At 54.3% G+C, this 26339-nt stretch overlaps 1 protein-coding gene across 4 annotated transcripts; it reads right to left on the reverse strand.

The window, feature by feature from the left end:
• Positions 1-1586: 1586 nt before the first annotated feature.
• REN (renin) lies at positions 1587-25361 on the reverse strand. Of its 4 annotated transcripts, XM_049634439.1 has the most exons (12): positions 25165-25361; positions 23121-23197; positions 19483-19551; positions 18798-18901; positions 8416-8566; positions 7762-7885; positions 7047-7165; positions 5948-6144; positions 3516-3635; positions 3035-3179; positions 2668-2766; positions 1587-1915 (listed from the first exon to the last, which is right to left on the reverse strand). In XM_049634439.1, the coding sequence occupies exons 3-12, from the start codon at positions 19537-19539 to the stop codon at positions 1754-1756; spliced, it is 1278 nt and encodes a 425-aa protein (XP_049490396.1). In that variant the 5' UTR covers positions 19540-19551; positions 23121-23197; positions 25165-25361; the 3' UTR covers positions 1587-1753. The 4 variants fall into 4 exon arrangements, with proteins under 4 accessions (XP_049490396.1, XP_049490395.1, XP_049490397.1 ...); XM_049634438.1 differs by lacking the exon at positions 23121-23197; XM_049634440.1 differs by lacking the exons at positions 18798-18901; positions 23121-23197.
• Between the last annotated feature and the right edge of the window lie 978 nt (positions 25362-26339).

The following is a 26339-nucleotide window of genomic DNA, read 5'->3' on the forward strand; positions in this document are numbered from 1 at the left end:
GCCATTTTCCATCTCCCCAAGTTGTCCCTTCGGCCTCTTCAGAAACGTCTCAACCGCAAGGCCCCTATCATTATTGCTGTCCAGAATCCAGCTCTGCCCAGCTGAACTTCCAGACAGTGGAAACGTTCTGTATCCGTGCCGCCCAGTGCAGTGGCCACTAGCTACATGTGACCGTCCAGCACTTGAAATATGGCTAGTGTGACGCTTAATTTTAACTTTAATGTAAATAGCTATATGTGGCTGTCATATTGGCCAGGCACAATGGGGAGATGATGGGGAGGCATGCCTCTTTAAGGTCACGGATCCCCAGGATGTCCAGTTGGAAAGGGCACTGACTCCAACTCCGCCTTTTTGCAGTAAGGAAATAAAGCCAGGCAGGCAAGAGAATTCAGAGAATGGGGGTGGGGGGGTCCAAGCCTCAGATCCAGGATTCCGAACACAGGCTCATGCTCTTGGCTTTGCACAGGGACGTTGCAGACAGCTCCTGCCTTTGGGAATCTGCCCTGGAGGGGCCCTAGGGTCTCACACAAGGCCAAGAGGTTGCAATTCTAGAGGTATGACATTTGCCGGGGCCTGGCTGAGCCATTCAGTGCTTCACTTTTTTTGGTCAAAAGAGGGGTGAACAGCTGCCATGAAGAGGGACAGCATCCGTGGCCTCAGGTCGATGTTCTCATTCCCCAACCTGGTAGCCCAAGGAGCAAGGGTGGGAGAAGACTTCAGCCTGTTGAGTCCCGTGTCTGTGAGAGGGGTGGACGGTGTGTGGGCTGTGTGCTTGTGCACGTGGCCCCTTGCCAGGGTGTCTCCCGCTTTGTACCTGTGGAAGTACACCTGCATGAGATAAGGTGGAAAGCCCCCAGAATCTGACTTATGTGGGCTGGGTTCTAATCTTAACTTTTCACATTCCAACGAGCCATCTTGGACAAATGCCTTCCATTCTCTGAGCGTCAGGTTCCCCACATGTACAAAGGGAATATCGGGGTGCCTGGGTGGCTCAGTGGGTTAAGCGTTCCACTTTGCCTTGGTTCGTGATCTCATGGCTCACGGGTTCGAGTCCCACGTTGGGCTCTGTGCTGACTACTCAGAACCTGGAGCCTGCTTCGGATTCTGTGTCTCCCTCTCTCTCTCTGCCCCCCCCCCATCAAATAAATAAAGCATTTAAAAAAATTTAAAAAGGGAATGTCAGATCTCTGGCGTTCTATAGTTCCAGGTGATGGTGTCTTAGACTACATGTATAAACGGTGACATCGTCGGGGGTTAGGGGGTTTGCAGTGCATGAGAGGCTCGAGCCTGGCTTCTACCAGCTTGGAGCATCTTTCTGGCCCATAATCTACCAGCACGGCATTAGCCCTGGTCCTGCAGGGGTCGGAGGGAGCAAACGACTGTGTGCGAATAACTCCACCTGAGCGGGGATGAATGGCATCAGCCCTGCACGCAGGAGCCTGTGCGTGCAGGTGAGTGCGTAGTCTGTCTTTTGGTGTCACATTCCTGTCTGCACATGATACACGGCTGCGCCTCTCATTTCAGACCCCAGTGAATCCAGGTGCAACGAGGTTGTGAACATGAAGTCTTTATTCTTCTGTTTGTTCTCAAAGCAGGGAAGAGCTGATGGTGGAGGCAGGGTGAGCGTCTGGGAGGAGCTCTACACCCCACACCCCTGCACGAGAGCACAGGCACAGGCAGGGGAGTGTCCAAGAGAGTGCTCTAGCTCCAGGCTAGGGCTGAAGGCAGGGTCCAACCGGGGCAGCAGAGGGCCTCAGCGGGCCAAGGCAAAGCCAATGCGGTTGTTATGGCGATCAAACTCCGTGTAGAATTTGCGGATGAAGCTGGCGCCCAGGACCCAGACAGGCCCAGTGGGTGGTGGGACATCCAGACCATGGAGGGCCAGAGTGCACAGGCCATCATTACCGTAAGAATCCTGGCAGGAAGCAAGAGGGTTTTCCCTACTGCCTGGCACATTACCATTCTCCTCCCTTGGCCCTGCCTGACCCCATTGGCCTTTCACCCCACCATACATCCTCCTGGATGCAGGTACTTAGCTAGACACCGGGCAAACCATACACTGTAAGACCTTCAAGAGCTTACAGCCCGGCAGAACTTCTGGTCCTAGGCAAGTTACTGTGTTTAATTGCCCTAAATCTGTTGAGTATAAGAAGGCCATAAGAGTATAGGAGCACAGCATTACTGGGGGCATTTGCTGACAGGATGGAGACAAGGGGATGAGCACAGTGATTCCCAAACCTGGCTGCCTATTGGAATCACCGGGGAGTTTTGAAAACACGGACCCCGGGTGCCCCTAGAGGTTCTGATTTAATAGGTAGGGGATGTGGCTTGTTACTGGGATTTTTAAGGTTTCCAGCTGACTCAGTGGGTGGGGGGGATGGGTTAAATGGGTGAGGGGCATTAAGGAGGCCGCTTTTCTGGATGAGCACTGGATGTCATATGTAAGAGGTGAATCGCCCGATGCCAAGACTACACTGTATGTTAACTAACTTGAATTTAAATAAAAATAGTTAAAAAAAAAAAAGCTTCCAGGTGACTCTAATATGTAGCTAAGCTTGAGAAGCACCGACTGAGCGTGGGATCTATGCATAAAGACTTGTCCCTTTTAGAGGGCCCCTGCCCACCCGTCCGTCCTCCCTGTGGTCGAGGGGCTGCCTGGAGCCTCACCTTTAACACATAGTCCGCGCTGGTGAGCGTGTAGGCTCTGCCTCCAAGGTGGAAGGAGATGTCCGGGAGTGTAGGCACCTGCTTGCAGTTCACGACATACTGAGGGGAAGGTAAAGGGAGCCCTGCTGAGTGTGGGAAGCCCCTGGGGCAGACACAGCCCTGTGGCTGGGCTCCTCTGCTGGAGAGGGCTGGGCACGTGGCCCGCCCTCTCCCTAGGGGACACCAAGTCACATGTGGCGAGAGAGGAGAGGAGGGCAAGGCCCGAAGCGGCCCCCTTTGGGACCTGATGCTTCCTGCGGTAATTTGGGGGCCTGATCAGGCGATGCTCCCGCAGCCTCCGGTGCCCCCGCTTCCCCCAGCTTCTTACTTCGTTTGGGCTCAGCTCCTTGGCCCCCAAGGTCTCCATGAGCAGCCTCAGGGAGCTGGTGGGACCCGAGATGTAGGATGCGCCAGTATCCACCACGACCATGCAGCCCTCCTCACAGACCAAGGTGGCCGACCTCACCGACACCCTGAGGGAGGCCAGAGAGTGAGACAGACGGAAGGCTGATGGGACGCCACCAGGCCGCCAAGCTTCCCTGAGGCAGGTGACAGGAGGCCATGCTGGTGGTCCCCTCCCTCAGCACGTGGCCTGGTGACCACCGCCTCCTCTCCGTAGCCCCTCCCCCTCTGTTTTTCATATCTCCACGTTCCCCATCCCTGGACAGAGCACTCAGCAAACGTTGGCTGGGCCTTAAGAAGTGACTGCATTAGGAGAGAGGACAAGATGGAGACAGTACCCCATCCCACTCCCACCCTCCCCTGGCAGCAGCATTTTGGGAGAGCAGGGCGGGTTGAGGGTTCCTGACCCTTTCATTTTGATCTGCCAGGAGCCAGTCTTGCTGACGCTCACGTAGTGGAAGTTCCCTTGGTAATACTGGGGGTCGCTGCCTCCCAACACAACCTCTCCTCCGAGCAAGTGGGAATTCCTAAAGGAAAGGTCAGAGCTCTTGAAGATCCGTGACCTCTGAGCCCCAGCACCCCAGCAACAAGGGATGTTGGGCACGGATACAGGGGTGGGGGGCAGAGGAAGGTGGGAAGTATAGCAAGGCTGGGAAGCTGCAGAAACATGTCTCCACCGTTCTTGCCCCTCCCCAAGCCCAACCAGAGGTGGTTCCAGAATAGTCCAGCTGTATCCGATAAAACATCCCCAGCAAGGTCACAGCAAAGGAACGGGCGCAAGGACAGTGAGTCGAGAGCAAGATGAGAATCCCCCCCCCCCCCCCCCCCCCGCTCCCAACTTGGGTTTGAGTTGCTGCAGGTTGAACAGGTGCATGGGGCGGGGGGCGGGGGGCGGGGGGTGGGTGGGTGGGTGGTCTCCGGGACCTGCTGGGTGGGGGTGGGCAAGGGGCAGGAGGCAAGCTGGAAGGAGGGGTGGAAAACTTAGGCATCTGGCAGAGCCTGGGCCTGCGGAGGTGAGTTTGGGCTGGTGGGTTGGTGGCGTATGTGAATCTGCACGGGGTGTTCAGGAGGGTCAGGGCCATGTGAGGCGAGGCGGAGTGGTGGGGTGGGTTTCATCTCCTTACTTGGAATTTCTGCAGAGAAAGAGAGAGCAGAAATGAGGTCTCTGTTGCAGGTGGGCCTCGCCAGCCTGTTGTTGGCCAGGGTGGGTGTTATGCCCTCTTTTTTACCCTTTAGGTGCTGGACTCACCAAGAGGTAAAGTCACTTGCCGGAAGTCCCCCGGGTGGTGTGTGGGGCGATTGGTGCCCAGTCCAAAGCGGACTCCCTTGCTTTCCTCTCCTCCCAGCGCACAACACCTCCCACCGCGCGGGGCCTCCCCTCGGGCTGGTTTCCAGGGTGCACACGTGGGCTGGGTTTCCCAGCATACGTGTGCAGGCGGTTTAGGTGTGCACACGTTATGCGGGCCGGTGCAATGCATTGCCCTCTTACACATTCAGTACGTATGCGCGTGTGCTATAGCACCTGCCCCCACTGCCCCTCTGCCAACATTTCAAGATCCCCCTGCCTGTTCCTTCCTTCTTGCCCCAGGGTCAAGGAAGAGGCAGGCCCTCTTAACAAGGCCCGCCTTCTTCCTGTCTGCTGGATTCTTCTCCCTCCTGCGGCTGCCAGGCTCCTGTGCCCTCAGTTAGCTCCTCCGTTTCCCAGTTTCAATCTCTCTCTCTCTTTCCATTGGCTTCCTCCTCCACCTGCAAGCATGCTCGTGCCTCCTCTAGCATTTTAAAACACCCACCCTTCTTGTCTCCGCTTCCCTCTGCATCTCAGCCTGCACCCCTCCTGACGCTCCCCTGTCTAATCTCTCAGGGCACTCTACACCTGCCCTTTGCTTCCTGACGCCCACATCTACCTCTCAACTGGTCACCATCTGGCCGTGCTCCAGCTCAACAACAGCTCTTCCCGAGGACGCTGCCCCAGAGCCAGCCGGTGGCCTCTGCTCAATGCCTCCTGTTTTCTTTTTCTTCCTTCCTTCTTCTCCATTTTACCTGTGCAATTTCTTCCGACCTTGACCCTCCCTCCACCCTCACCCCCCTCGCCTCCAGCTCTTCCGGTCTTCCCAAACCCACAGCTTGGAGCTGATCACAACCCTGCAGCGAGAGCTCACAATGGCTTCCCCCAGGCTGGCCCAACCACGCACAAGCTCAGCCTAGAGTTGAAAGGCACCCATGGGCTTCAAGCCCCAGGCCCCCTGTCCTGTTGCTTGTCACGTTGTAATGTTTCCCGTCTTCCTTCCTGACCGTAGGCTCTGTGAGGGCAGGGACTCTTTTTGGACGCTATGTTCACGGCTGCACCCCAGAACCTCCCACAGTGCTTGGCACATAAGCACGCCATATTTGTTGAATCAATGAGTGAGCAAATAAATGAAGGGATTAATGAATAAAGCCAGCTTTCTGTGTGGTCCGTCACAGGGAGGGTCCCAGGTCCCAGTAATGCTTTATTTTCCATCACCCCCACCCTGCATTTTCCTCTTGTTCTAGAGAGTGCTGACAGGACTTGCTGCAATGATGGAAATGTTATCTTCTATCCAATATGTAGCCATAGTCATTGTGGCTGCCGAGCACTGGACATGGGGCTAGTGTGACTGAAGACTTAAATTTTATTAAATTTTAATTAATTTCAATTTAAGTAGTGACTTCCATATTGGCTAGTGGAGCTCGACCTACGGCTTGAATACCACCTAATCATGAACCCAGAAACATCCCGGTCCCAACTCCCCTCCTGCTCTCCCGGCTCTCCTGATACCCTCCGTCACCCCTGCCTCAGCCCCTGAAGCCCCAGCCTCACCTGCTGTAGTAGACAGAGAAGACATCCTCCTTTAGCACCCCTTGGGAGAGGATGTGGTCAAAGACAGGGGTAACCCCGCCAACAGCCTGTGCAGGGAAGCCCATGCCCAGAATCCCATCAAACTTGGCCAGCATGAAGGGTATCAGGGGCAGCTCTGTGACCTCTCCAAACGTCTGTGTCACTGTGATTCCGCCCACCTGTGGGAGAAAGGACCAGAGGAGACCAAGCCTACTGCCTCCCCGCCCCTGGCCAGGGGGGAGTCTAGGACCCACATCCCCTAGGGTAGAGAAACAGGGGATAAGACCGTTTTATCAACCCCCCACACATATCCTCTCTTCTAATACACATGCAGGCTGTGGGGTTGCCCAGGACCTGGAAAGGGGTACTGACAATCAGTAACCACCAAGGTGCCAGGAGCTCTCACACCCTCTCCCCAGGGGCCCAGCTTCCACACTGGCAGGACTGGGTCTCAGTTGCTCACCCCCACTATGGGTAAGGATTTCTCCAGCCCAGCCAGACCTTCTCCCCTGGTTTCCCAGACAACGGACCTCTCATGTTCCATGTGTACCCTTCCCATAGCTTAGAGCAGGGGCTGGAGTAACTCCCAGAATGGAAAGGGTCCGAGGCAAGCCAAATGGAAAAGACAACCAAGCCCTGACCTTAATCCTAAACTCTAACCTCAACTAGGATCTTCGAACCTCTGCCTGACCCCCAAACTAACTCTGGCCATAATGAAACCAGTACTGCTGACCCTGACACTGACTCTGATTTCAGTCTGGGGCCTTGTGAAGGGCCCAGTCGGGAGCTGGGTGACCTCAGGCAGGTTAGCTGACAGGAGGCTGTGGGGCTCCGGCTAAGCTCTCACGTGAGTTACACGTAAAAGCTTCCACAAATCACCCAGTGTGGACCCAGGAGCTCAGGCTTGCTCTGTCCCAGGCCCTGCTTCTTTGCAGCAAGGCAGGGTGTTCCTCAATTGCCCAGGCTCTAAGGTGGACTGAACTGTACCCCCCGCCCCCCTCCAAGTATGGGCCCTCCAGTGGCAGGGGAGGTCTGGGACCAGAAGGGCAGAGGTCAGATGACCTGGGGCACTCCTACTTACAGTCACCTCGTCCTGGCTCAGGAAACCTTTGACCTTCCCAGATCCGTAGCGGATGGTGAATGCCGTCCCATTCTCCATGTAGCTGGAGGATTCCGAAGAGTCGTAGAGGCTGTGAATCTCTGGCAGAGGGATATAGGCTCAGGTCTGTTCAAGAGAGGCCCGGCAGGGGGGCTGGGAGGCAGGTGCCTGTGGGCGTGGCCCCCTGTGGTTGAGGACTTCTGTGAAGGGGCGGGGAGGCCCTGAGGTGGGAGGCTTGAAAACGTGTTTCATCAATCAAGGAGTGTGTTTCTTGGGCCCCTGTCACGTGCCCAGATCTCTGAGAATTTTGTCTCCGATCAAGCATTCCACAGTGATTCTGATGCTGGGATGAGGAGAAGATTCTGGTTCCAGTAAGCTCTTGAGAAGAGGCTGTTGACTAAGGAAGGGCGTGGAAGACCCTGAGAGCCTGGGGTGGGTCTGAGGATTTGGCCCCAATCTCAGGAAAGGGGAGAAGTGGACTTCTGGGTGAGCTGGGGACTTCTAATGCCGCCATTTTACCTTGGCGGCCATATCGGGAAAATGGGGGACATTGTCATCTGTCCTCTCGGGGGCAACAGGAGCAGAAGCAGGGAGGAAATAGCTCAATTGGTAGCAGAGGGTGTGAGGCAGGCCCGGCCAAGTGTGGCAGGGGGCTCGGGGAGAGGTCCTGTAGGCGTGCGGAGAGGGGGGTGCTCACCACATGCTGTGTAGAGAGGGCTGCACTTGGTGGAGGGCACCCAGAGGTTGGCTGAGCCTGTGTCGAAGATGACTTTGAAGGTCTGGGGTGGGGTGCCAATGCCGATCTCGCCATAGTACTGGGTCTGTGGGGGTGAAAGGAAAGAGGCAGCCGGAGGCGCGGGGAAGCTTGGGGCTTTGCTGGATACCCCCTTGGGCACCTGGGGTGAGATTAGGTAGATCAGACAACCGCCCCGGGTTTCCATTTTCCAGCAGGGCCCGGGTGGGACCCTTAGCACTGTCTTAGGACTTCCCTGGAAGTGAGACAAGAGGGCAAAAGAAGAATACTGAAAATGAAGATGATGCCCCGCCCCTCGAAGGGCTGCTAACGCAATAAGCAGGCACTCCGTGCAGAGCCCAGTCACAGAAACCCGCATCTGAGGTCACATACCCACCCTGCCCACCTTGAAACCCAGAGCCTGGATTCCTGAGTTCCAAACCTAACTGCCTCTGGGCTCCTTTCTGCCCTCTGTGCCTCAACCTTTCTAGCTCTGAAATGGGAGTTTTATAGGGCACTTTGTGCATCTCAGCAACTCAGTCATAGGCAGCATGGAAAGAGCAAAGAAAGCCTTGGGCCCCAGAAAGAGAAAGGAGACGGAAAAGCAGGGGCGCTCACATCCAGGTAGTTGGTGAGGACCACAGGGGACGTGCTGTTGCCAAAGGAGAATCTCTTGGTGAACTGGCTCCATTCAGCACCAAGCCTGGCTACGTCCACGCCTCGCTCCTTCAGGCTTTCCCGGATCGAAGGCATTTTCTTGAGGAAGATCCTGACCCGGGGTGAGGGAAGAAAAAAAACAGAAGAGCTCTGTACTCCCTCATAACAGTGGTACACAGTCCTGAAGCTTCTGGTACAATTCTCCCTAATCTAGCCTAGACACCTGAGAATCCCTCTTGTGCCCTAAGGCCTCTCAAGGAGAATTCGCAAGCCTCGTTGAGTCAGCTGCACTGGCATTAAATAATCCTTAACACGCTTCCTTCTGTTGTCTAGTTCTGATCCCTATCACTACGAGGCCATTCGTTCGTTCCTTCCTCCCTTTCATAATTACAGATTGAACACCTACTCTGTGCCTGCACTCCAGTGGATACTAGAGATAGAAAGATAAAGATCATCAGTGGGGTGCCTGGGTGGCTCAGTTGGTTAAGCTTCTGACTCCTGATTTCAGCTCAGGTCACCAACCACGAGATAGAGCCCTGCATGGGGCTCTTCATGGACAGCGTGGAGCCTGCTTGGGATTCTCTCCCTCCCTCTCTCTTTGCCCCTCCCCTCAAGTAAATAAACTTAAAAAAAAAAAATCACTGCCTTCAAGGAGCTCCAGCAGGCAAGGAGACAGAGGAGGAAACGCAACAGCGACATCCCCTCTAAGATGAAGGCTGGGACGCTCCCCTCAAGGCTGGACAGGACCGGGCAGTGCCGTGTGAGGCCTGTAGGTGGCAGCAGGCGCCCACAGCTGCCTGCCGGGGCTCCAGGATGCCAGGCCAGGGTAGACACCCAGCCAGGGCTGTGGGCTGGAACCTCGGGACTGAATGGGTGGGGTGGGGAGAGCAAACGGCATGTCCAGAGTAACTGTGCCCCTCTGCCCCTGGAAAGATGTGACTTCTTGAGCCTGAGTCCCAGTCCTTCAGCTCCTTTCCCTGACACCCGCCTATCAGCTTTGGGAGGCAGAATTAAAGACCCTGGGGCTGGGTGGGGGCCGGTAAAACATATTGAGGGGCCACCTGGTCAGTTTCAAACACTATACACCCTCCATATAGCCCTCGACCGTAGGCCAGCCATCCTTATCCTCACGTAATGATGAGGAAAGCAGACAGGGCACATTGGGTGGCTCAGTCGGTTAAGTATCCGACTTCGGTTTAGGCCATGATCTCAGGGTTCACAAGTTCGAGCCCTGCGTCGGGCTCTGTGCCGACAGCCCAGAGCCTGGAGCCTGCTTTGGATTCTGTGTCTCCCTCTCTCTCTGACCCCTCCCCCCTCACGCTCTGTCTCTGTCTCTGAAAAATAAACATTTGAAAAAACTTCGATGAGGAAGCAGAGGCTCACAGGGTTGTGGATGGAGCAGGGACTCAAAGCGGCGTCTCTGGACTTGTTTCCCAGAGAGTGTCCCCAGGGCTCCCACGGGAAGCCTCTTTGCAGAAGCTTGAGGGGAGATGTCCCTAGCTGTTGGCCAGGGGGTTCTGGGATTGCAGCCCAGTTTATGGAGAACCCGTCTTCTTTTCTAGCTGCTCGTCTCCCTGTACCGCCCTTCCCTCCTCGCACCCGGCACTCTCGGACCCCCTTATGCGAATGCAGCTTTCCTGCCAGCCAGCCTCACATCAACAGAAATGACTCGTCATCGTTGTGTCACAGTTTGCTGTTCACAAAGTCGTTTCACAATTATGATCTTATTCTCAGCCATCCCCTGGGGTGGGTGGGGTTATTATTCCCATGTTTACCGACGGGAAAATGGAAGGGCAGAGAAGGCTTGATCCCGGAGAGGGTGCACTTTCTACTATTTACTCTGAACAGCCTCTGCCCTGGACCCTAACATGTCCCATTCTCCTTTCAGAAGGTCCCTTCCTCGCCCCCAGCTCTCCATTCTTCTAAGCCCAGCATGCATCCCACCTCCAGGAAGCTTGCCCCAGGAACTCCAGTTCACACCGGCCCCACCTCTGCTTGGGCTCCGGCTCCATTTTTCCTCGGGTGCTCGCAGCCTGCACTGCACAGCCTAATGCTCCTGGAGGTGGTGCCGTCTGGTGGTGAGGACACAGCAGTCGTGGGCACATGTTTAAACCCTTTCTTACTGTGTGATTCGGATCAACTTAACCCAACCTCTCCGGGCCTTTCGTGAGCCGCCATCAACTCCTTTGTAAAAATGGACTAAACAGTAGTACCTGCCTCAGAGAATCACTGCAGATTAAACAAGCTGCCCACTGCTCAATAAATGTGAAGACTGTGCAGAAGGCAATGAAAGCACCTTGAGAATGGGGCCCTGCGTTCAGATCCCCCAAAGTGCCGTGCGTGACACTGTGCAAATAGCAGGTGGAAACATTTTGTGTTTCAAAAGCCTCTTTCTCCACTCCTGGCCCAATCCCGTTCTTCTTCTCTTTTTATTTATTTTATTTATTTTTTGAGCATGAGCATAAGCGGGGGAGGGGCAGCGGGAGGAGGAGAATCCCCAGCAGGCTCCGCACTGTCCACACAGAGCCCAACATAGGCCTTGAACTCACTGACCATGAGACCATGAACTGAGCCGAAATCAAGAGTCAGACACTTAACTGACTGAGCCACCCAGGTGCCCCTCTTCCTGGCTTTTTAAAGAGAACAGGGAGAATGTTTTTACCTCGATTCCACATTTACTCTGGGGGTGGGGGCTGCCTGCAGGCACTCGGTCTCTCACCCCGCACCCCTACCCTAGCAGTTACTCTCTGGGAGCCTGGAAGCAGGTGAAAAGGCTTTGGAAACAAAAGGCCCAGTGTGTGTTGAGGCTCAGCCTCTTACACGTGACCTCCCTGAGCCTCTGTGTCCTCACCTGTAAAATGGGACTGCTGGGTTGTCAGGAGGAGAATTTGAGAGGAGATATGTGGAAAGATCCTGTGACATCCTCGACATTTTACAGGCTTAGCAACTAGGACTGTTAAAACCTGCCCTCTTAGGGGCACCCAGCTGCCTCCGTCGGTGGAGCGTGTGACTCTTGATCTTGGGGTTGTGAGTTCGACCCCCATGCTGGATGTAGAGATGACTTAAAAATAAAATCTTTAGGGGCGCAGTCGGTTAAGATTCAGCTCAGGTCATGATCTCGTGGTTCGTGAGTTCGAGCCTCGCGTCAGGCTCTGTGCTGACAGCTCAGAGCCTGGAGCCTGCTTCGGATTCTAGGTCTCTCTCAGAAATAAATAAACATTAAAAAAATTAAAATAAAGGAAGCTCTCTAAAAAGCAACACAATCCTGCTCTTGCCTTGAGGTCTTCTGGTTCCACCACCTGCCCTCCCCACACTGAAACCTTTTCTCTTGGAGACCCTCCCTCCTGCCTCTCCCCTTCTTCAGCCTTTTTTTTTAAGTGTATCTTTTTTAACATTTATTTTTGAGAGACAGAGAGCGAGTGGGGAGGGGGCAGAGAGGTAGGCACAGAATCCAAGGTGGGCTCCAGGCTCTGGACTGTCAGCACAGAGCCCGTCGCGGGGCTCGAACTCACGAACCCGTGAGCTCTTGACCTGAGCTGAAGTTGGACACTTAACCGACTGAGCCGGCCAGGGGCCAGGGCCCCCCTTCAGCCTTAGTGAACTCAGGGAACTTAATGAGCCCAGTTCCCACAGGGCCTGGCACCGGGTGTGGGCGTTACTAGGCCTCCCTCCTCCTTCCTTCAGGCCACGCCTTAAGCCTTTCTTTCAACGTTTGTTTGTAACAACCCACCCTGTGGGACTAGTAACAGCTGGGTTTTTACAGCCTTCAGGCATCAGGCTGAGGGCTTTCCATATCTCTCATTCAATCTTCAAAGCAGACCTGTGAAGCAGGTGCTGCTATTATCCCTGCTTTAAAAAATGGTAAACTGAGACCTGGAGAGGTTAAGTAACTTGCCCATGCTTTCCCAGCTAGTTAGTTCCGCGAGTGGAGCAGGATTTAAGCCAAGACAATTCAACTCTAGAAGGCTTGTATTTAACCACTAAATTGTTCTTCCTTGGTAAGCTTAACCAATACCACCCCCTTCTTAACAATTAGACTGTGACCTCCTTGAGAACAAGGGGCAGGTCTGAATCATCTGAGTGCCTCGCCTGGGGATCTATGCAGGAAGCAAGGGCTCTGGGCAGGGATCAAATGACGTGGCTTTCGGGCCACTAGGGTAGTGTGCCACTATCGGCCCTGTGACATCGGCTGAGCCACCTCTCTCAATGGGCCCGCGCCTCCCTGGTCATGAGGACTGGATGACATCCCATATTAGAAAGCCAGGGGTGTTAGGAAGGTGGGAACCCCCGTGCCCCCGCCCCCCAGCCTGAGTTACCGTCTGAAGGCGCCAGAGTCTGCGGGGAGACCGAAGGCGCAGGAGCCGCAGAGCACCAGCAGGAGGCCCCAGCGAGGCATTCTGCTCCCTTGGTCCATGCTTCGCCTGGGTGCTCGGCTCTCTTGGGAATCTGCAGAAGCCTTGTGGCTTCCCAGAGCCCTTCTCCTTTTATGCACTCCACACTTGGGACGGTTGAGATTTAGCTCTGCCCTGATTTATTATCCGGGGGCACATGGAGGGCGGCCAGTAATAAATCCCCCCGATGGGACGGAGCTAGATGGGTGAAGGGTGACCAGGTTTCGACGTAGAGCCCAGGAGCCAGGGAAAAGGAGGGCTGTGGGAAAGCCATGCTGTGCCCAGTGACGCCAGCAGCCCCATCTCGGCCTGGCCCTGCGACCCCCGCCGGGGCAGAGGCTGATGGGAAACATCAGTGTTCCAGAACAAGGTCAGGGCTGAGACCGGCACAGAACGTGGGTTTCCAACCTCCCCCGCCAGACTCCACCCTCTGTACCCTTCAAGTGCCATCCTCTGTGTTAACCTCGGCTGTGTTCCTGATCGGCTTCTCCCACTTTGTGTCTCAGTTCCCTTCTGGAACATGGGCGACTCCTCCTGGCTTGTTCGTGACAGAACCAGACCCAGAGGCCTCCGTGCCGCCTCCCTCCAAGCCTCTGTTAGCAGCAGCTGTGGAGGGGGAGAATCCCACGGCCCGGCAGGGGGAGAAGCGCCTTGTATGGGCCTCTGGATGCAGGAATCTGGGGGAAGGGGTGTGTGGCTACCCTCAGCTCGCCTCGTGTGGGTGGGAGCCCTCAGGAGTAAGGGGGAGCTGGTCTTCCAACTCCTCCTTCCCTTCCCACGGGGCCCTGAGTCCCTTCTGGGCCCGTCTCTGCCACCTTCCCTTTTCCTTGTAGTTTACAAACAACCTGGGGCAGCTCTCCATACACACACCTGACTCCTAAGTCCCAGGAGGGGTGCTATTTATTCAGGCGAGCATGCCCTCTCCTGGCTTTTCCTTGCTCATGCCTCCGGGCCCATCTCAAATATCACCACCTGCTCCACGAAGCGGGTCCTGATTCAGCCCGGAACTGCCTGCCTTCTGCTGTGGGCTCCCAAGGCGCCACACGAGCCCTTCCAGGACAGCACAGACCTCAGCTGTCCCGTATCAGAGTGACCTCGCAGACCTGCCTCTGCCTCTTGCCCAAAGTGGTGCTTCGCACTTATCAGCTGAAGGAACTAGGGAACTAGCTGGGGGCTAGTTGTCTGGGACCCCTGGGTTCCGGTCTTGATTCAACCACGAACTTGCTAAGTGACGTTGGACCCCTCCACCTCTCTGGGGCTCAGTCTCTAAATCTGAAGCATGAAACAGATATTGGGTGGGCCCTAGGGTGCCAGACGTGCTAATGTTCTGTCCTTTGACTTCAGGGTGCTGCCCTCTGCAACCAGCTGCGAGTAGCAAGGACTTAGAGAAGCTAAAGTCTCTTGCTAACGTGTTGCCTAATGAGTATGCTTGGACCTCTGGGATTATAACACCCTTACCACACGACAGGAGGATTTGGCATTTCCTGGTGTAAACTCTTATTGGAGAATTTTTCAGGCACCGTGGTTGGCAGTGAACAAAGTATCTGAGGGCAAGGGGAACACTTAAAAAAATTTTCTTTCATGTTTATTTATTTTTGAGAGACAGAGGGCGAGTGGGGGAGGGGCAGAGAGAGAGGAGACAAGAATCTGAAGCAGCTCTGAGCTGTCAGCACAGAGCCCGACACAGGGCTTGAACTCATGAACCGTGAGATAATGACCTGAGCTGAAGTCGGATGCTTAACCACCCAGGTGCCCCCGGGGGAAAACTTTTTAGAACCCCTCAGAGTGGGGGGGGGGGTCTGTCTTGGCAAATTGGAGGAGGATTTATGAAGCATTCCAATAGACCTTGGTTCTCTTCATTCATTAGACAGTATTCATCGAGCATTTATTAGTTGCCAGACATTTTTCTAGATGCCGAGATTAACAAAGGTGACAAACAATAAATACCATTTCTGCTCCTGTGGATCCTACAGTCTGTAGGAGAAATAGGTTATCATCACAACATAGATGTGAAATAACAATGATGACCAGCACAGTCAGGGAACTCCAGGAAGGCATCGCCAAAGAAATGACACTTGAGTTGTGATCTGAAGGCGACATGGGCAGGCAATGAATAGCTGAAGAGGGAAAGAAATAGAGTCCCGATGGGAGCAGCATGTGCAAAGGCCCTGTGGAGAGAGGAAGCATGATGAGAACAAGGGCCAAAAGAAGCCAGTGTGGCTAGACAGAGACCAGAGGAAGTGGGGTGAGAGAGGAGATTGGGAAGCAGAGATAATAAGAGCTAATGCCAAGTATCACTCTAGGTGCTTAATGCATGTGACCCTCAAAACAACTGCATGGAGTGGTACTATTGTTATTCCACTTTACAGATGAGGAAGCTGAGCTATGGGAGGATTCAGAAAGCAGCGTGCCTAGGATCACACCCACGGTAACGGGTGGAGTCAGCCTATAAGCTAAGGCAGTATGTCCCAGAACTCTACGTGACTTGAGCGTCCAACCTTGAAAGTTCTTGAACGCCACACTGTGTTTACCTTAAGAGCACAACGGGTAAACAGGTTAAGACGGGAATGATGACGTAATTAAATGCGTTTTGCGAAGACATTGCGGCTACGGTGTGGCTCAGCAAGGACTTCGGAATGGTCCGGAATCATGTGGCACGTGCCAGTTAGGAAGCCAGAGCGCCGGAACCAGCTTGGACTAGGGGAGGTGGGCGTGGTGGAGACAGAAAAGATTGGATGGAATTGAGAAAAACTTAGGAAATAAAATTAGGTCATGGGTGAGATACGGGGAGTGAAGGAGAGGGAGGTTTCTGGATGCCTGGTGATACCAAGTGGAAGAGAATCAGGATTCCAGAGGGGAAAGAGGTCTGGGGAGACCATGAGTTTGAGGACCTGCTGAGTGTGGGGTTCCTTTGTGGAGACAGGGGCAGGGAATAAAAAAAAGAAAGAAAGAAATCTCCCAGGTGTGACATTAAGTGGCAGGTGCACATGTGGACCTGGGTGAAAGATTTATGTGTTATTTGCCATTGGTCATGAATGTCACAGATATGAATACAATTAGCTGAGGTGGGGGGGGGGGGAAGAGCAAGGAAGCCCTGGACTCCAGCTTCCGTGGCCCAGCGGTGGAGAAACGGCCTGTATAACAGACCACAAAGAAGAACCACAAAGAGAGGAAGGGGGAAACCGTCAGGTGTCCCTGAAGCCCAAGGAGAAGGGAGGTTACGCAGCGAGAGTGAGTAGTGGGAGGGGCTGCTTGGAGGTCAGGCAAGACGTGGGTTACAAGGCAGACATGTGGCCATCGGTGCTGTTAGTGGGAGCTGTTTGGGTGATGCGGACGGACGGGAATCCAGACAGGGAATGTGGAAGAATGACAGGAAGAAGGGAGATGAAGGCGGTGTAGCCCAGACAGCCTTTCCTGAGAAGCCAGGGATAACGGAGGAGGAGGTGATGGCTGGAGGCGAGTGAGGACAAAGTGAAGGGTTTTCCCTCTCCTCTCCCTGCCTGCCCCTCTCCCTCCTTCCTCTAATGGTGGGAGGGAAGAGAATATATTTAAAGGCCTGGAAAGGACTCGGGGGAGAGGAGGGATAATCATGGCAGTAAGATCCCGAGCAGGTGGGAGTCAGGAAGGCAGGGCCCCCGCACGGCCACCAGGTGCTGGCGGCCGAGGGCCTTTCTGTCCGGTGACTGTCCTCTTCTCAGACAAGTGGGGAGCAGGGACCACTGCTGAGAGCTGGGGATGGGGGCGGGGCTCGGAGGCATGCAGAGAAATAGAGAAGGTGTGCAATGGTTATGGAAAGATGGAAGAAGCTGGCCAGGGAAACTCCGGGGTTTTCTGGGAGGAATTAAGCATTTAATGGCTGGAGATCACACCGTCGTCGTCGAAAGCCAGTCTGCCCTGTTCTCTGCCTCCCCGCCACCACCACAGTGCTTGGCTGCTTGGGTGGGGACAGCAAGGCAGTATGTGGCTGGCTTCATCCGGGGCTGGGGTGGTGGACATGTGGTGATCGAAGAGGAGAGCCGAAGAGATTTAGGGGCCCAGCAAAGATGTTATTGAATGATAGACTGTGGCCTAGAAGGTGGATGTGGGAAAGAAGTCAGGACAAGACAGGGCGGACGAACAGGAAGGAACCGGAGGACCGTGGGCCCAGAAAGGGCTGTGGGGGCGAGGCCACTGCATGGAGGGCGCTCGAGGAGCGGAGAGGCCAGGGTGCTGGCCGGGTCACCGTCTGCGTGGATGGTGATGTCATCCAGAAAGACTGCAGAGGGCATGGGGTGGGGGAAGGCTGTAAGCCAGGAGCCAAAGTCTTTGATAAACGAGGAGGCGGGACCTGCACGTCCAGTGGTGACAAGGGTTGAGTGAGTGGGACGGGAGGGTCCCAGGCCGAAGTCAGGCGCCTGGAGGGAGAAGCGTCTTCTCCCAATGTCCACGGCAGCCCTGGGAAGCGAGTGGACCAGTGTCCCTCGAACACAGGAGGAAAGCAAGACCTGGGAGGGTACACAACGGGTCCTAATTCATAGCTGGGGTGAGGCAGAGTGGGGCCCTGTGTCTCCCCTGCACCATATCCTGTGATACACGGGGGTCCGCCCAGCCACCAAGGGGTGGGGTGTGCTGTCCCGGAATCTCACTTCTCCCTGCCTCTCCCCTGCCCGAGACCCTGACAAGCTTGTGACCTGTCCTGGCCATTGCAGGTGACTGACCACCACCTCCCTCCCCACTCTCCAAACCCCAGAGCAGGAGCAAGGGAGAAAGCAAGTGGGGAGATGGGGTCAGCCTTGCGGCGGCCTCTGAACGCGGGGAACAGCAGCACCCTTTACTGAGCACCTACCCTGCGCCCTGAAGGACTATATTCCCTCGCAGCCTCGGGAAGTGCGTGCCCTTGCACCCACTGTTCAGATGAGGAAGCGGGGGGCTTCAGGGAGCTTGGGGAAGGATGAGCTGAGAACCGAGTGCTCTGCCTGTGACTCCCGGCCCCTCTGTGTGGCCGTGGGTGTCAGACGTGACCGGCAGAGCCATGGGATTCAAAAGAGGGGGTGCTGAGCTATGGCTGCGCGGTCAGGAGCACGGCCACCCCACAGCGCTTTCTGTAGGGGAGGGAGCTCTTTGAAGCCCAGCACCCGGCTGCAGCTTAGACCCCCTGCACGGAGCACCCGGGGCCTCAAGTATACTCTAGGTTGACCAGAATCTTCTGTGGCAAAGGCAGGGGCAGGGGCAGGGCTTCCAGCCCACAGGTCTGGGTGCCCTGTGGCCCTGGGCACTTTCCAACCCAGTACCTGTCTCCTGCCTGCCACAGCACTTCCCGTGGCCCCAGACAGTGGGGCACAGGGGCGAATACTGAGTGTGAATAACCTCAGCAGGAGAGAGACTCCTGAGGGCATGAGGCCCCCGTGGTGAAATTGTGGTCCAGGAGGCCCAGGAGAGGCGAGGGTGACGGAGCCCAGAAATAGTAGCCTCCCTGGTTTCTCCTGGTTACTGCAGCTCAAAGGCTGGGAGAGGGGTGGCTGTCCCTTGCCCTTTTCGCGGCTCCCCTCAGTCCCCCCTTCTTAACTCCTAGGCCCAAGAGCCTGAGACCAGAGACCAGGCAGGACGGTTGATGGTCTGGAGTCGGAATGAGCAAAGATCCTGAAAGCAAGACCTGAAGGTTCCTGGAGGGCTCTCCGCACGCAGAGGCTGAGCCAGGAGAGAAGCCCCAGGAGGCCACGAGGCCCTTGAAGGATTTTCTGAGGGAAGCAGAGCCAGACCTGACTGTGCGGCCCCACAGTGCAGAACCGAGGCCCCAGGGGTGAGAGGCAGGGAGAAAGAATCGGGCTCAGTTCCGTTCCAAGGAAGAAAGGTCTAGCAGTTGGCGTTGCCCAAGAGTGAGCGCCCTGCCGGGAGGTATGCGTCACCCCTGGGACGGTCAGCACTGGTTTTCTAGGATTCCATGTGTCCCCACTCCCTGCCAGGTGGCCCGACCTGTTACTGGACCACATCCACTGTTGTGGGGAAAATGCAGACGGAGGCGGAATCACCACGAGGGTCTCTCCTCTCTGACCTGGGGCTGTGTGCAGGGCCCGGGGCTGTGGGATGGAAAGGAGAGTGGGTAGGACCCTTATCGGCCTATCTCCCAAGCCCCCGTCAGCCCAGGGTCCACTGTTTCTCACAGAGGCTCCCCAGGATCCTACGTCTAGGGCCCAGGCTGCGTCACCTGGAGGTCAAGGGTCATGGAGCTGGCAGAGGCCCAGGGGAAGGGTCGTGTCGCACCTGCCCTTTCCCAGTGGGGCAGACCCCGGACGTGAGAACCAGTCAGGGGAAGCATAAATCCAGCCGGAGCCTGGCCCTCTGGTCAGATCCCACGGCCGGGTGTGTGCCGTGGGGTCGGGTCTTCCGGAGGCCGGTATCTCTCAGGAGACAAAGGGTGCCCAGGGTTTCTCTAAAAATGGTCTCAAATCCCACTTTGCTCCATGACAGTGATCCCAAGGAGATTCGGGTGGTGTGACCAAGGCTGGGAGTGCCCAGTGGAGGTCGAGGATGAAGGCAGACAAGGCTGGTGGTTCAGAGAGCCTGGTTTATGCTGCTTTGAGCCAAGCACGGATTTATTCCCGGCCATGGTTAGTGGGAAACTCTTGCCACGCCCACTGGTATGGAGGGAGAAACTGACCTTGTTGAGCCTTCGAGTTGGGGAGATTGGCATCGGGCTGGTCCTGCTTCTGTCCATAAAGAGCAAACACTGAAGCAGGAGAAAAGATTAAAAAAAAAAAGGACATTGTCTTTCTTCCATCTGACCTCCTGCCCACATCATGCTGAACTCCTCAATCCCGGAAGGCCCCAGCTGGTTCCTCGGAGGAATTTTTCAATCAGATGGAGGCCCTGAGCCCAGCAGTGAGGAGCAGCTGGGGCCTTGAGAGGGAAAGAAAGACCCAGAATGGAGTTTAATAACCAGCCTGGGCTGCCATGTGTGGGTGGGTCGTCCAGGAGCAATTAGTTGGAGAGCTCTGGGGGAGGCACCAGGGCTGGGACCAGAACCTTGGAGCTGCGGGGCCGGGGTGGAGAGAGCCAAGTGCCCTAACCTGTTTGTTCTGGGACCTTGGAGGAACAGGAATTCAGCCACAGGGTTGGGGTGATCCCACCCTGAGGCCTGCTCAAGAGATGACCCAGGAAAATGGAAGGCAGATCACACAGGTCTTGGGAGCTACCGGGGTCTGAGGGGGAAGCGAGGATTGGCGGGCGCAGGGGCTCGCGGGAGACCCCGGTCAGAGGGGGTGTTCCTGAGATGAGATGCACCCAGCGTAGCGGGACCAGACACCAAACGCTGAGGCACGAAAGCTAGAAACATAATCAACTGCTTTCCCCCAAACGGCACTGGAGGGTCTGTTTTATTATCCGAAAAACCTTAAACTAGAAGATCCCTTTGCCGGAGGAGGGTATGATGGTGAAGCAGCTCAGTGGAGTGTTCGTGGCGAGGGTGGTGGTGATGCAGGGGGTGGTTCTGACCGACAGGGAGGTATCCCAGCAGGGGTAGAGCTGGGGTGGGGCAGGGCTCTTAGAGAAAGTGTATCCCAAGAACACATTTCCTAGAAAATGGACCTCTTCCTTTCTTCCTCTTTCCCTCCGTCCCTCCCTCCCTCTTGTTTTTCCTTCCTGCCTTCCTCCCATCTGGTATTTTTTTTTAAGTAGGCTCTATGCCCAACGTGGGGCTTGAATTCACAACCCGGAGATCAAGAATCACATGCTCTCCGGACTGAGCCAGCCATCTAGTATTTTTTATCAGAAAAATAAACACTCTAGTTAAAAAAAAAAAAAAAAAAACACAATAGGACTAAGAGGCTGGTAATGAAACGTAGCAGTCTCCAGTCCTGCCCTGAGCCCCCAGCCCCCAGTCCCCCCACCCCCTATCCTGCGGCACAGAGGCAATGCCTTTGACTCCCGGTCGTTTAGACTCTTCTCGAGGTTATGCTTATCTTTCCATTTCTTAATTTTCAATTTCATACATTATGTATTGATCTTCTCTCATGGCAGATGAAGATTTCTCCGTCTTATACTCCAACCCTCCAATTTTGGCAAAATCAAAAGTCAGTGTTTACATGATTATAATTAAAGTATGGTTCACAGTGTATAATGCTTACAATTCCGTGATTTTTTTTTTTTTTTTTTTTTGCTTTTCATTAAGTTCATCACTGCCCACCCCTTCACCTTTTCCCCACTCCTTGTTTTCCTAGGAATTCTGCCCCGATCCCCCAAACCCCCATCTCCACCTGGTGCCATGTTCAGGTACGGTTCAGTGGGATTTTCTCCCGGGAGCTCTGTGCTCCTAGGCTGGCCACATGCTGTTGGCTGAGGACCTCCTTGCTGCTCCCGGCTGTGGCGTTCTGTGTCCAGGCTCCGGGGGGGTGCCTCTGTTCTCACTCTGTACTTTTGTTGAAGCAGACCATGTGCTTCCAGAGTTTGCTGAGAAAGGGTGCTTGACAAGCAAACCCTTCCAGTCCTGGCATGGCTACAAATGTTTCCATTCCACTCTTACTCTTTATAGTTTGGGTGTGAATAGAATTCTAGGCTGAAATTCTAGGCTGAAATTTATTTTCCTTCTGAAGTTGGAAGTTGTTTTTCTGATTTTAACAAGTCTGGTGCCACCGAGTCGGGACTCTCCTGTGGATTTCTCTCTGCGGGCTTTTGCCACCTTTTCCTTTGTCCCTGGCCTGGGTCTCTTCCGTTCATGTACTGAACACTCAGAGGATGCCCTCGATCTGGAAAATTCGTGTCCTTCCATTCTGGAAAATTGTCCAGCATTGATTCCTTGGTCATTTCTTCCCTCCTATGTTCTCTTCTCTCTTCTGGATCTCCTACTAATAGCATATTGCAACTTCTGTTTGTTTTCTAAATATTGTATACATTTTTTTTTTAATTAACAAGCACCCAACTATTAACTTCTTTTTTTTTTTAATTTTTTAATGTTTTTTATTTATTTTTGAGCGAGAGAGAGAAAGAGAGAGCACAAGCAGGGGAGGGGCAGAGAGAGAGAGGGAGACACAGAATCCAAAGACCGGCTCCACGCTCTGAGCTGTCAGCACAGAGCCCGACATGGGGCTCAAACTCACGAACCGTGAGATCATGACTTGAACCGAAGTCAGACGCTTAACTGACTGAGCCACCCAGGTGCCCCATAAGTGTTGTAAACTTTTAAGTAATCTCTATACCCAGCATGGGCTCAAACTCACAACCCCAAGATCAAGAGTCACATGTTTTACCGACAGAGCCAGCCAGGCGCCCTTCTCCTGAGTTCTTTTTCTTCTACCTTCTAGGAGATGTCCTTAACTCTAGGTTCCAACTCTTCAATTTCTCTACAATTTTTTTCTCCTGTATATATATTTTTTACTTCCAAGAGCCTTTTCGGATTCTTTGATTATTATTCCTTTGTTTAATGCATCCACTACTTGCTTTATGGATGCAGAATTTTCTCTTATGCCCCCGAGGGTGTTAATTACAGACCAGGTTTTTAAAAAATGATGTCTGTTTTCTTTGTGCTTGTTTGGTTTGGTCTGCATCCAGACTGGAGGTTTTCTTCAAAACCCCTAGAACGCCTTGGCTCTTGGTTCATGGTTGAGGGAGAGAGACAGGTGGAGTGGCCTAGAGATTCAGTGTGCATAGCAGGGCTCGTGCTGGCCCACCCTCTCTAGATGGAAGTTCTGAGCTGGCTTCTCCCTGGGGCACTCCTGTAGACCGAATGCTTGTGTCCTTTCAAAACCATATGTTGAAATCCTAACCCCCAAAGTGATGGTGTTTGGAGGTGGGGCCTTTGGGAGGTGATTAGGAGATGGGGATAGAGTCCTCATAAGTGGGATTGGTCCCCCAAGGAAAGAGATGGGAGAGAGAGAGAGAGGCCCCTCCTCCTTCCCACCATGTGTGGATACAGCGAAAATACAGCCTTCAGGAACCCGGAAGTGGGCCCTCACCAAGCAGGGAATCTGGGGCCCTTTGATCTTGGACCTTCAGCCTCTAGCACTGTGAAGGACAAGTTTCTGTTGTTTATAAGCCACCAGCCTGTGGTATTTTGTCATGGCAACCCGGATGGACTAAGGCACCTCCGATGTCAGTATCTGAGGTCCTTTTTTTTTTTTTAAGTTTATTTATTTTGAGAGAGAAAGGGGGGGGGGGGGGAAGGGCAGAGAGAAAGGGAGAGAGAGAATCCTAAGCAGGCTCCATAATCACAGTGAAGCTTGACTCAGGGCTTGAGCTCACGGGGCTCCAACTCACGAACTGTGAGATTCTGACCTGAGCCGAAATCAGGAGTCAGAGGCTTACCCAGCTGAGCCACCCAGGCGCCCCTCTGAGGTCTTTCTCTGGGACCTTCTCTCTTGGACCTTGCCTGGCTGTGTTGCCTGGGGAGACAGGATGCAAAAAGTTTGACTTTTCCACGTACAGATTTCCAGCCAGTCCCCGCTGTTTGCAGTCCAGGATTCACCCCAGCAACCTCCCGGTCCTGAGACTGGGTCCTGGGGTGCATCAGCAAACCCCTTGGCTGGCTTTGAGGTTGTATCTTCCCTCATTCTGCCAAGCCCTCTAATTTCCATCTTCAAAATCTGGTTGTCATTTCTCATCTGCTGTCCCTTCTCTTTGTCCTTGAGAATTCACGCTCCTCTGTTCCTTTGGTGTCTTTTAAGGGGCTTCGGAAGTGAGCAGACATCAATGTGTCAAAAGTGGTACTTTTTTTTAGTATTTTGTGATGTTAATACATCGAAGGGACAGTTGTTAAGACTCTATTGGACAACTTTAGAGGAAACAAACAAAATGTGAGAAGGGGATGAAGGTGTGGCTATGTGTCCTGTCCCCCTTCCCCCTCCCTGGGCTCCCAACTCTGAGCCAAGCGTGGAAACGTGCTGGGCTCTGATGTCTTTAAAATGGAAGACGGCACTGAAGGTAAGGAAAGGCGTTTTGCTGGCTCTCCCTGGACTTGACCCCCTTCACTCCCGGTGACTCCCAGTGAGTCTGAACTGGGGAGGCTGCTTCCCGAGAGAAGGAGAATGACAGGGGAAAAATTCAGATGCCTGGCCCTTGACAGGAAGTTGGAGGGGAGGAGGCCTGCTCTGGGTCTCGGTGACTTCACCTGTGTTGTTATGAAAGCAGTCTGGAGAGGAATTGGGATAGAGTTACACCGGCTGCCAGCTGCCGGACCAACTTCCCAGGACAAATCTTTCAGGAAAAGGGTTGGCCTGACACACAGCGGGGGGCCAGAGAGAAAGGAAAGCCTGTGGTGTCTGCAGTTAGCAGGTGGGGGTCTGCCTCTTGGCTCTGTAAGTTTCCTGCTGTGTGACCTTGGGCACACCACTTCCCCTCTCCCAGCCTCAGCTTTCTCTTTTGTACCATGGGGATAATATTGCCCACCTCCTGCAGGTGTTGTGAGGACGAAATGGGGCAGCTTAGCTCACCGCAGGTACTCAAACATTTCTTGTTAGTGTATTAAGTGTAATACCAGAGGCAGAAATGTCTCTGCCCTCCTATTCCTTTCCACAGCAGGTGTGAGACCAGCTTCCGGCTATGCTAACAGACTTCCCAAAGGAGCTGGGACTTGGGAAGAGACCCTCCCCCTTTCCCTTCCTCCAGTGAGGGATGCCCAGGCCTTCCTGGTTATTCAGATCCCAGGGAGGAATGGATTTGAGTGTGCCGCGTCTTTGGGGCCTGGTGCCCTAGCTATAACCCAGAAAGTCTAGAGAGGCAGATGGGAGCCCGTGGGGCCAGGAATGTTTATAGCCCCTCACAGCCTCCAACCTGCCCTGAACCCTCCCTCCAATCTGGGTTCAGAGTCAGTCTGGGAGCCTCACGAAACCAAAGAGATCCCTTTGTCCCAAGACCCGGGGCCAAGAACTGTAAATCCCAAAGTCTTTCAGGCAGAAGCATGGGACCCAGCTCCCCTCCTGCTGCCTGCTGAAGGAGGGCCTCTAGATCACCCAGGACAGACATCCTCAAGGACACGTGGGTAGCAGTGGGGGCTGAGAAAGCCTGCAATCTAGTTAGAGGGGCCCACACCACACACAGGGTCACACAGACACATGTGTATGAACATGCACACAGTTGCTCACATTTAGTCCTCTTACACGACACCCTCTCCCACACAGGCCTGCTTCTTATGAGAACCGTGCCCCTGAAGCAGCGCACGTGCACACACACAATGCGTGTGCTCCTAGCTCCTCTCTGCCTAAACTTAAGGCTTAAGGAAGGGTTTGGGGGCAGCGCAGGGAATTTTGTAAAAACTGGGCTGCCTAAGAGCACATTTCAGAGGCCCTTTACACTCTTCCCACCCACGGTCTTCATCAGAGAAAGGAACGGCCCAGAGAGTAGGAAAACTCACTTAGCAGATAGGTGTTGAGTTTATGACTCCTTTCCCAGAGGTACAGAGACGCAGCCTAGGCTGTCTGGGGGAGAAGTCCCTTCCAAATATCAACAGCATCCCCCTGTCATGCCGTGCTATGACATGAGCTCACAGCAGTAGCGATAATTTGAAAGATCCTGGAAGATGGTTTCAGGGTAGAGATGGGGGTGGGGCAGGTTGTCCTGTTCCCATGGCAGCCTGTCTCATTGCCATGGCAACACGTTCGCCCTCCATTCAGTGGAGTCCTCGTTTCTGTAATGGGTGGAACACTGTGGCGCTTCTCAGGATGGTGGTGGCCCCATAGTCCTTCTAGGAAAGAGCATTTCCATCCTAGACCAGGCAGGGTAGGAGCCTACAGACTGTCAGAAAGGGCTGGCTTTTCTTGTGGGCAGAAGGGTGTGGATTTCCTGTCAGTTTCCCTACTGACAAGCCTCTACTTCTTACTAAAGAAACCAACTCCCCAGCTGTTGGGGGGGCCTCCAAGAATGTCCCCATAGGGCAGACTGACCTTTCTCGATGTCCACCAGGGCTGACTCAGATGGAAACCCTTCCCGGCATGAAGTGGGGGCCCGGTGCTGTCTGGAGACTGATTAGGCTCACCATTCATTGGCTGCAGACCTTCAGTGAGTTATGTATCTTTCTGAACCTCAGGGTTCTCACCTGAAAGTGGGGATACTGCATGCCCAGTGCCCTCGGTGATTACAAGGATGCAGAAAAGGGATACAGGTAGAGAACTGGCCGCATCCAGGGCTTTCCCTGGGGGAGGGGTATGGGTGGCCCAGGCCACTCTTGCATGCAGACTTCAGTGCCTTGGGGCTGAGCGCCCCAGCAGAGGTCTGGGGGGGGGGGGGGGGAGGTGTTGCTGGAGTGATCTTTAAGCTTCAGTGGAAAGGGTAGTGGTTGGCATCATTTTCCAGATCAAGCTGTCCAACTGGCTGTAAACTTCCCTGGGAAAGGAGGAGGTACTTAAGCCGTCTTCCCCTGGCCTAGATCAGTGCTACTCAAAGTGTGGGCCATGGCTCGTGCCCCTCTGTGAAATGTTGCCACCTGCAGGCAATGAGCTAAGTCTAGGAATTAAGAGGACAGCTGCAGCAATTTTAATAGAAATTTGATGTTGCCGAAACACTGAAGCAGCAACCAGTTCCGGTTTCCTT

This window comes from Panthera uncia, chromosome F1 (genome assembly GCF_023721935.1).
Source record: "Panthera uncia isolate 11264 chromosome F1, Puncia_PCG_1.0, whole genome shotgun sequence".
Classification (NCBI taxonomy): Eukaryota; Metazoa; Chordata; class Mammalia; order Carnivora; family Felidae; genus Panthera; species Panthera uncia.

Excerpts from the sequence above, each read along its gene's own strand:
- REN (XM_049634438.1), bottom strand. The coding sequence starts at position 19,539 with ATGGACAGAAGCAGGACCAGCCCGATGCCAATCTCCCCAACTCGAAGG. Across the intron at positions 18,902-19,482 it reads CAACTCGAAGGCTCAACAAG|CCCCGGGCCCTGCACACAGC; the intron begins GTCAGTTTCTCC and ends TCCATCCCACAG. Across the intron at positions 6,145-7,046 it reads TGAGCCAGGACGAGGTGACT|GTGGGCGGAATCACAGTGAC; the intron begins GTAAGTAGGAGT and ends TTTCTCCCACAG.